Source organism: Trematomus bernacchii, unplaced genomic scaffold (assembly GCF_902827165.1).
Source record: "Trematomus bernacchii unplaced genomic scaffold, fTreBer1.1, whole genome shotgun sequence".
Lineage (NCBI taxonomy): Eukaryota > Metazoa > Chordata > Actinopteri > Perciformes > Nototheniidae > Trematomus > Trematomus bernacchii.
This window is the reverse complement of record NW_022987607.1, coordinates 3,610,897-3,622,024: the sequence shown is the minus strand read 5'-3', so window position 1 is coordinate 3,622,024 and position 11,128 is coordinate 3,610,897. Positions and strand designations below refer to the sequence as shown.

At 39.9% G+C, this 11,128-nt stretch overlaps 1 protein-coding gene across 1 annotated transcript in view; it reads left to right on the top strand.

Annotated features, from left to right (window-relative positions):
- The window catches only part of kcnk9 (potassium channel, subfamily K, member 9), a 50,307-nt gene extending 47,426 nt beyond the window's left edge, over positions 1 to 2,881 (top strand). The window contains exon 2 of the mRNA XM_034131160.1: positions 1,998 to 2,881. Within this exon, the coding sequence (XP_033987051.1) occupies positions 1,998 to 2,881 (884 nt within the window). The remainder of the gene's footprint in view (positions 1 to 1,997) is intronic.
- The last annotated feature ends 8,247 nt before the right edge of the window (positions 2,882 to 11,128 follow it).

Sequence of the window (11,128 nt, the reverse complement as noted above, 5' to 3'; positions counted from 1 at the left end):
GTTCTCTGCATTTAACCCATCCTAGTACCAGGAGTCTAGTACTAGGAGCAGTGGGCAGCTAGTGTACAGCACCCGGGGAGCAATGGGAGTGAGGGGGTGTCCGGTCCACACTCCATATTTAGGTCTGGTCGGGGACTTGAGTCCAAGCCCCTACTGACTGAGCCACTGCCGGACAACAATAGTAATTGTTTTAACAGAAGCATGTCGTTTTTCTAAGCCTAACCAAGTGGTTTCGATTCAATTTACAAAGTTGACCAACATTTTTTATCTACCACAATTTATTTGGTGCAGTAATAATGAAAATGACCGATAATAACAAGTTAAAGGGCTTTGAAATGGGTGCTGTGATGCAAGGTATTATAGTGCCACACAACGTTATGGCTACACATGTTGGGAAGAATCATCACCTTGAATTATTAGACATTATTCGATTATTAATATTGTGTGAAGTTACTTTCTACATAATGAACAGTCTTACCGCGGGTTCATAAGAAGTACAAACGCATTTCACGCCTTCAACAAATGTTTAAATGGTGCAGCTTTACATACATTTTGAACCTTGACAATTTAGGATCAAACTGAATCAATATTGAAGAGATTGAAGTCAGTTTAAATATTCAGAAATAAACCTTCCTATTGAATATTTATTACAGTATGTTTGTTTTGGATCCACTGATAAATCCTCAGGCTGATGAGACGCGTTTTACATGAAAGGTCGACTGTCTACTTGTGCAAATAAGATTTCTGAATCCTAGGCATTTGAAGGAAAACAAATGCATATCTGAACATGCTGGAGTGGGTTGAGAGCCATATGGGAATACACAGAATCAATATTTCAGTGCAAAACACAGAGCCTTCTCAGGACACATCTCAAATAAATAGATAAATACAAAAGGCCATACAGTACACCCAAAATATTCTGTCTCTGTTTGGAAGGCAGTGGTCGAAGCACATGCCAGCAGATGGTGGGTGTTTGTTGGCCATGACTTTGGTGTTTGCTACTCACAGTTAAATGCTGATGTAGAGGAATAATAATCAATATGACACTCTTTCTTCAGCCGTGCATATTCAAGAGCTCCATTCATACCGTAATGTCCTGCTAAACACATCGAATCATTTATATAGCACTGCAAAAATAAATCCAATAAAGTGCATGAATCCTATTGTTAGCCCCCGCAGGTTGATTTCTGTCGGTGTGTGAGTCAGCAGTATGTGGTCTAAAGATAAGTTTAATTAAGCTAAAAGCTTCATTGGCTTCCCCCATGGCTCATTTCCAATCCCTCCTCCAGACTCACCGGAAACTTCGGACTAATTGGACGCCCCACCCGCCATAATCTCTGAGCCTAAATAAGATTAATGAGCGCACACATTTCTGAGCGAGCACCTATTCAATACTCCTTTTGGCAGCGCTCGCCGGCTCTTAGGGAGATTTCTTGCTTGGTCATGTTTGTAAACAAAAGCTGATATTTTTTTACTTTATTTCTATTTTCAGGTTTTACAGTGAAAAAAAAACACAGACCGTATTGCAGCAAGTACATCAGATACAAGTGTACTTCAAGACAATGGTGGATTTAGCATACAATACATCAAAGTAACATACATAGCACAAGGGAACAGATAACACAAATACATACAACAGCAAAGACAATTCAAAATGTAATTATAATAAGAAACACGACTATAACTAAGGGGTCACGAGGAGGCCATCACCAAGTACAATTGCATCAATCATTGTTTACTTATACTGAAAAACATCAAGTGAAAAACAGGTTATCACCTCTTTGTGTTAGGTATGTCCCATTTCACCTTTGTCTCTTTCTAGTCTCAGGCTGAAAGTCATGTGTTCCACACTGTGAATGTTTTTCATTATAGCTACCTATTGATCGATGGTTGGGAGGTTCCTGAGATCTGCGACTTTTTGAGTAACCTCGGTCGCGTCACCAGCACTTTGGCCGAATCTTCTCCACATCACTAACTTGTGTTTCCTCTCTTCTCAGGCTATGGGCACGCCGCTCCGGGGACCGATGCTGGGAAGGCCTTCTGCATGTTTTACGCCGTCCTGGGAATCCCTTTGACTCTTGTAATGTTCCAAAGTCTGGGCGAGAGGATGAACACTTTTGTCAAGTACCTCCTGAAACGCATCAAGAAGTGCTGCGGGATGAGCATCACGGACGTGTCCATGGAGAACATGGTGACCGTGGGGTTCTTCTCCTGCGTCGGCACGCTGTGCGTCGGAGCCGTCGCCTTCTCCCACTACGAGGACTGGAGCTTCTTCCAGTCTTATTATTACTGCTTCATCACATTAACAACTATTGGCTTTGGGGACTTTGTGGCCCTTCAAAAGAACCGGGCTCTCCAGAAGAAGCCCATGTACGTGGCCTTTAGCTTCATGTATATCCTGGTGGGCCTCACGGTCATCGGGGCGTTCCTCAACCTGGTGGTTCTTCGCTTCCTGACGATGAACAGCGAGGATGAGAGACGGGACGCGGAGGAAAGAGCCTCGCTGGCGGGAAACAGGAACAGCATGATCATCCACATCCAGGACGAGACGCTGCCGAGGGGCCGGCGGCGGAGGGAAGCGTACCGACAGGAAGTGACTGATCTGCAGTCGGTGTGCTCCTGTATGCACTACCACTCGCATGACTTCGGCAGCTCTGGGGGGGGGATGGGAGGCCTGGGCTGTGCCTTCTCCCATCAGAACTCGTTCAGCTCGCAGCTGAATCCCAATCAGTACTTTCACTCCGTTTCATACAAGATCGAGGAGATCTCGCCCAGCACCTTGAAGAACAGCTTCTACCCGTCGCCCGTCAGCTCGGTGTCTCCGGGCCTCCACAACTTCACAGACAATCACCAGCTGATGAGGAGAAGGAAATCTGTTTAAAGGCCTACACTGAGAACACTGAACCGTTGGCTTTAATTCAATGTATTATGTCAACACATTTCACATTGAGATAAGATGAGATGAGATGAGATGGAACTTTATTTATCCGCTTGGGGAAATTCAGGCGTTTATAGCAGTTTATAACAGTTTCAGAATGAAAAACAGGATTCACACAGGGTCAAATAAAGAATACAAATTAAAATAATAATACAACACCTTAAAGCAGTGGTTCTCAACTGGTGGGTCGCGACCCAAAAGTGGGTCGCGGACCCGTTTCGAGTGGGTCGCGGATGTGTGAGTGAAGAAAAAAAAGTTGGAAAAAAAAAATTGGAATTTTTTTTTTTTTTTTGGGGGGGAAACTCAAACTTTTATTTTGAAGGCCGATTTTCTTCTCAGAGTGTACCAGAATGCGTAGTTTATGTTAGTATTTCAAAAAATCTCCTGGGGGAGAATCCCCCCAGACCCCCCTGCTGGGGTTGGGTTTCAGCATGTGTGCCTTTTTATATAGTTCAGCTTTGATTCCATCATCTCATTAAACCTTTTTTAAAAGCATACTTTAGTTCTGTGAAGGGATATAAGGGATATATGCACTGTACTTCACTTTTATTAATATTGTATGCTCAAAAGCGTATATATTACAGCACGATTTTTTGTTGAATAGATTTGAGTGCTTCAAAATGTTGGGTCACGATGTATTGACCAAGTAAAAAGTGGGTCCCGAGGCCTGACCAGTTGAGAACCACTGCCTTAAAGTGACTATTGAAACAAGATATCACAGTAAAAAGTAGTGTATTTGTATGAACATGTTAAATACATTACTGTATTAGGTTAGCTGAAAGCAATAATATGAAGTTGAACCTAATATTTGTTATTTAAACTTCATATTATAGCTTTTAATTAACCGAATTAATGTTGTGTGAAATCTGTTGACATAATACATTTGATTAAAGCCAATGTTTCAGTTTTCTCAGTGGAACACACACACAGGACAAACTAGTTGTTTTATACACAAGGTCAAACATTTCCAATGCTGCTCCTTACCAAATCTTATTTCAGCACTTATTTCCTTCTTTGGTTTGTGTGTAATATAAAAAGTATTGTTGGGAACAGATGAAGAACACTGTGCAGAACAGACACACTGCGGAGGAACAGCATGAAGCATGGATGTCTACTTTTTCAAGAGCCTGCTCCATTTACAGACACAACAAGATGACGTCCTTATTTAACATTTACAGAACAGAATTGTTATATTAACTTTGGTTACATGCCAAATGATGCACACTTGGGGAAATGCTATTTTTCAAAAAGGGAGTATGCTTGTTTCACCTTAACTTGAAGAATCGTTACTATTCCATTGCCTCACTGCAGACAGAGATTTTAAAATGACTCAAAGCATCAGGTATTGTTTTCTATAAGCAATCATATACTCCAATGGTTTCGCCACACATCAGGCCAAAATATCGTTGCCAATATAGCATGTGCATTAGATGTCATTTACCGAGTGTACCATGGTTTTGTGACATTCTTTAGTCTATTTATAGAACAGCCGTGTGTGTCTGATTGTCTTGGATTCGAAGGATCATGCTGCTGTTATTAATATTTCACCCTTATCTAGAAACAGATCTCGCCACAAGAGTTTTAATTTCACCTAAGGCCTTTTGTATAATGAGATGTTAAATGAACTGTAAGACCATGCAACGCCCTTAAACTAATTTGCCTTTTTTGGAGTCTGTATTGGTTCTCTATTTCTTTCCATTGACATTCATACTCGATATCAGTTCTACTAAGTGCACTCTTATGTGCATTGAGATTTGTTAAAATTCACGTTGAGCAGTCCATATAGATTTGAAAAAGACCTTATGGTCAAGATGAATGCATCGGAGTGGCATGAACCAAAAATAAAATTGATTCGGCTTTGATTTATTTGCAATAAGCTGATCAAACTGATGCCAAAATAACAAATACATGAAATAAAAAGTCTTAATTTGATGGGTAGAGTTCGGTTCGATCAAGGCTTTGCTAACATTGGAGCTGCTCCAAACTCAAATCATTTTAAATGTGGCGTAAATACAGCAGCAGGACATCGACTTCTACACACTGTGTATCCATTACATTATTTCACCACTGGCAAATAATATGCTTAATAATGATGACAGGTGCCCAGTTAGGATCACAAGCTAAAACACTGGATCCTACAATTCCCATGATGCAACTCAATGGCATCTTAACTCACTTCCTCCCTAAATGCTTATTTTTTTGCAAATCCTACACATCACTTTTCGGCTTTCATTTCAAGTCACATGCCTAAGCTTTGATATTTTTTTTAATGTTTAAAGAACTACACACACTATACAAGTGAGCTCAAATTGGTAAAGTAAAACCATGAGGTGGCGTTGTGGCCATCTTCATGTGAACTCTCTGAACATACCAGGTGGTCAAGTAGCTCCACACCCACCTTTGTTTGGGTGCAAACGTTCTGCCTTTGGGGAAGCATTAACGGAGATTTATTTAAAACCGATGAGTCAGGTTGAGGAAAGTGAATTTACAGGTTCTTGGAAAATGATCAAGTGGCTCAAATTAATGAAGTGAAGTGTAAAAGGATCACAAGGTGGATTTTTCATTTAACCTTCAGCTACCAAAGTGCAATGAAACGACTGGCTGAATTTATAAGCAGTTTTAATCAAACCACATGCATGATTATTCCCTAAAGTCCTGCAGAGTATGCAATGCATGGCTGTAGCAGCTGACCCTGGATCTGCTGAATAACCCGTCTCAGACCTAACGGAGATCTGGGTTCAGAACTGCTCACAGGGACAGAGAAGCATGCAGATCTAAACTGACAACTCTTGAGGTTTGGTTGCACTTTGGAGCCATTAGGGAAACACAGCCTTGATAAACGCATCAACACGGAAACCAGCAGGGAGTTAATGTGAGCGGACAGCTGAGCATCAAAGGAACGCTTAATAACTTCAGTATGATCCTTTTATTTTCTGTAAATTATCAGAAGAAGGAACGGGAAAGGGACAATTTGTTTGTGAAAGATCTGTGCATGAACTTTGTATGATGAATGGGGGAAATAACTTCATAATCACTTTTAAAAGTATCTTAGCGGAAAATTGTCTTAAGAATGATTTACAATACAAGCTGTTTCTTTTGCCAGCAGTTCTTAAAGGGATACACCTTCATTCATTGGTCATTCAAACTGTCTTTACACTAATATTTGTTCTCAGGTTTGAATGAATCACCTTTATTTGGGTTTGCTCTTGTCACACAATCACTGAAGTGCAAGCGCATCGGCCGAATAATAACGCTGTACATATCGAGTCCTCGTTTTTCTGAGAAATGAGATGCATCATCTCACTGAGGCCCGTCCGATGCAGATTCACCAGGAGTCACTTTGCATTATAGGCTTCATTTCTGACAGGGTTTGAAAATATTACGGCAATCCTGGATATTTATACTGTATTGATATCAGGCCTGTTTTAAAGCCCAATGCTCCTTTCTGTCAAATATAATGCCAGCTGTCAAAGACAACATGTTCACCGTCTCTGAGCTCCTACGGATTCAAACGCTACACATTATTTCTAAAGGCCTTTTAAGATGTAAATGTATATATAAATTGTTTGTAAAGCCTGGAGCAGCTTTTTTTAAGTTATTCATGCAGGGCTGGAAGCTATTTAATTCCCTTTTTGCAATTTCTATCCTTCAAAATCACTGGAAAACCAAATTTCTACACCATGACTTTCAGTATCAGTATTCTTTGCAGCCTTGTGTTTAGCTTCTGTTCATTTCCTGGGTAGCTGAGCATGCCTCGCAAGGTGAATGCCACTCTGTTTGGGCAAATGGTAAAATGCCATGGATCCCATTCAGTCGTGACGAACATAACCAGGCATGGAGTCCGCCAGATAAGCCCTGAAAGCATTGTTTCATTCTTGGAACTATACGGTCTTATCTAAGTATCCTGTACAATATGTTTATAGCAACCTTTGGAATAAAAAGGCCTTTTCATGGCTGAGATGCATATGTATTTTTACACATTAGCATACGTGCCTTGAAGAAACAGCGGTCAGTGTTTCTGTTGGAGTACAGGGCACATTAAGTATGGTTGGTCTGTCTGTCCTTTAGCGAGCCGATTTTGAGAAGTCTGGAGCGCAGACACGGTTAACTTATAGACAGATCTCATGACAAACAAGTCCACAAGAGATAAAGACTACATCTTAAACCTATCGTCTATAACCACAAACACAACCAGCGCCAAAACAGACTGAATCACTACCTTCATTTTAAAAGACATAACAATCCTATAACAGTTGAAGAAATACTTTTAATCGTAGCAACTTGGGTCTTCCTTCCAACTTCTGGTCATAGTTCAATCAGTATAAATAATAGTGTAGTCACCAAGGTAATTGCTGAGATTGAGGAATGCCACACAATTGCTTAAAATGCATTCATATGGAGCAATACACAGAAGCAGGTGGATGATTAGACTGGTTTAATTAAAGGTAATGCTTTTGATGTACTCCCAAAAAAATCACATTAAAAATCCCAAAACTGAAAGTTGATTGATCTTGCTACAAGTCTGGACTTTTAGGCAAAGCTTGATGATTGTCCAGAACTAATAAAACACATGAATGATCAATTATGTAGGTGAACACGTGCACTGTAGTGTATCATGACGTTATATTGGACACCAAATCTGGAAGCTCTGAATGGCTAAAGAGAGAAAAATAAATCTGGTAATCAATTTTCTGAAATAAATAGTTTTCTCTCCCCACCTGTTTCACAGATTTAAAAATGAAATTAGAATGAGTTTCCTGGCATAGCTTGGTTTCCCCCACCTGTTCTAAAGGCAAAAACAAAGTAACAAGTAAACATTTTTGATCAGACTTAAAAAATGGATCACCGGTAGTGTTTTTCCCCCTTGTTCTGTACAATGTGTATTGATCCATCTGTCTTAAAAAATCCTCAACAAATACACTTGTAATCTCCTGTTTGAGTCGTTGTTTTGAGGACACTACAGGATGCAACTGTTTTAGGAAGTTTCTTCAACTCTCTACCTCAGGGGTGTCAAACTCAATTTCAACTCGGGCCACATCAGCATCATGGTTGCACTCAAAGGGCCAGTTTTATATATAAGACTATATAAGAATAAATATTTAATATATATAAAATAATGTATTATATAACATTATTGCCTCTGCATTGGTTTATTATCGGATAGGGTAATAACTTCATAATTAACTACGTCTGAAAGCAGAAGTCTAGGGCAAACAATTGCACGTCTCTTCAGTGCGCATGTCACAAAATGATTTAAAAATAAAAGCCAAATTCTGAAAAAATAAAAATAAATAAGTGAAAAAAAAAGTAACATTTTGAAATAAAAAGTCAAATTCAGAGAAAAAAGTCAAATTTGAGATGCATTGTGGGACATGTAGTTTATGGGCAATATGCTTCTGTAAAGCGGCATGTAACCGTATAATAAACATATTATATTCTTTGCAAGCTCTTGTGGGGCCACATGAAATGAAGTCGCGGGCCGGATTTGGCCCCCGGGCCTTGAGTTTGACCCCCCTGCTCTACCTGTTTTTAAATCTGCATTAGTATTATTATTTTTTGGCCACTTGGGGGCGGCAGAACAAGCTGAACACATGCATTGACATATAATAAAGTTTATATTTCTATTCTATTAAGACTCATGTATCTGGAGACCAGATGAATGTAAGGTAACGAAATACACCTGAATTCTTACTCGATATTTGATTTGTGGTGTTAATTAGCTAGTGGCTTTATTTCTTATCTCCATCATTTGTTTTTAAGTAATCCGTTTGATCTACTCCCTGGTTTGACTGCTCATTTTCTTCCTGGACCTTGTTGTTGTGGCGTTGCCTTGTTCCATGGTCTCAGCTACTACTTTAGTGAATGCAATGTTATTAAAACCATTGAGAATGATGGCCTGGAGTGCAAAAAGAAAACCCAAGTTGGAATTATCCTTGAGTCTTTTCCAATACTGATAGGGTTAAACAAACATCTACCTATAACAACATCACTGACGTTGATCCGTGTCGTCTATACCTTCCATTTTACTTCACTTTTCCAACTTTTCCAAGCAACATTTTGGGGAATGTATCAGCCATAATAGATCATTTTGTTCCGAGAGGAAGCAGCAAACAAACTAATTTGCTTTTCATGAGCTGCAAGTCAGATTGTTTGTCATACCCCTCCCACACGCTCGCGTATTACTCAGATGTGTGTGCCATCATGCCACATGTCATATTGATGGTCCTCGACTGAATGTTACTCGATAACACAGATGGCACAGAGATACAGCCACACGCCACATCCCTCGCCAACTATTTGATGTTTTCTTGAGTGTTTCCCTGCCACGTGGCATCAAACGACCGCGTAGGTGAATTGAATCTGCATTTCGTACATAGCTGTGCTTCTTATACGACATGTGGCGGTATGTGCGGGCCTCTGTCAACAGTGCCATGTTTTCCGACAGGGACAAAGAGACACAAATTGCACTACTATCTGTGTTATACAATAAAATAGAAAGGCTATGTTCCATAACTTCTCTTTGTGAAATATCCTTTGCAATAGGTTCTTCTGTAGGTCTGATGAACAAATAATACCATGTACCATATTCCTTACAGGAGATTTTTATATCCCATTTTGTTGGCATCCACGTCCAACCAAACGACGTCTTCTGTCACACTTTTGAAACTGATGTCTGTACAGTGCACTCCGGTGTGGGACTCCTCTCTTTTCACCACATGGAGAAGAGATTGTTGGGAGTGAAATGAACATTTTACATAACATTTGTATGTTCTCCTTTTTCTGTATTTTCTTTTCTTTTGGTGCGTGTGTGTGCATGATTTGGTGTGGATGACTCACTGGGTAACACAGCCCGAGTGAAGCCATATCACACTTGAATAAAAATGATGAGACTCCTTCTGAAACTCCTTGTCTTCCTCCAATATGTCCGACTGCTCGACTCAAACAATGTATTAACATATGAGTTTTCCTAAAAGCTTATACCTGGAGTTAAAGCATTAAACATTCATAAATACATTTTGAACTTCATGTGGTGCCTTTTGGGTATATTTCACTTACAAATCTAATACTTTAAGCTAAGTTTGAGAGAAGTGTGCAAACAAAATCCAGTAAAAGAAGCCTGACCTCCAATAAAATCTGCTTTAAAATACAAAAAGACACGGTTAGCTCGAGTCAATAGTGTTACAAATTCAGACTTCTGGGCAAGGATCAGATAAGAGTAGAGAAATCTTAGCTGCAAGTGAAAAAGGAGATAAACACTAAGCTTCTGTTTTGCCTATGACACTTACATAAGCCTCAGTGTTAAGGAAAGCATTTGACATTTTAGGAAACACATTTAATTGCTTTCTTGCTGAGAGGGAGATGGGAAGATCAATCTTTTTCGTCTAACTCTTGGCAACAAAACTTTGTTTAAAAAAAATGACAAGCAATGGCTTTAAGGAACGATCCATCATATTGCAAAAACCCTGTGGAAAACGGAAAATAATATTAATGTTTTATGAATTTATGTAATTTCTCTTGAATCCTTGGCAAGTTTTGACATCAAATAATAGTCCAGAGTTTAAGATATTACGACGGCCGACAAGTGCAAACTCGTTACAACGGCCCAAAACACTTGCATTTTCAAAAACACAAATGCTGAACCATCTTCACCAACTTGAGAGGGATGCAAACAGCTAGGACCGGAGTGCATGTTGACATTTGGGAATTATGAAGTGGGTCAGCTGTTTTTTATTTGCAGCATGTTTGAAACTGAACCGCTTTTCACCTAAAAGAAGTGTTTGGGGCCGTTTGCACCTGTCAGCCACCATAAGAAACTGCTGAATATCAGTCCAACATTGTCAAGAAAGTCTTAAAAAAACCATCTCAGAGCAAACTCATGATAGAAAGGGCTACATATCACGAATCCTGGCTAAATGTGCCTTATCAAGTCTCTCTTCTGTCCAGTTTTCTCTCTAAGTGGCCCGTGTTGTGCAGCTGGATGTTCAGTATGTGGGAGAATGAGCAAGCAACATCCCTTTTTATCTCTTCCCCCACTGCAGTAATTATACTGTCAGCCGTGAACGTCGGGCAGCGAGGAGGGCGACACAATAAGAACAGTGGCAGAGGGGCGTAAAGGCCATCAAACCTGTAATTTTGCATCTTAAATGATCATGTAAGCGTAGCCAAGATGTTCTGCAGCGGGACCATCTC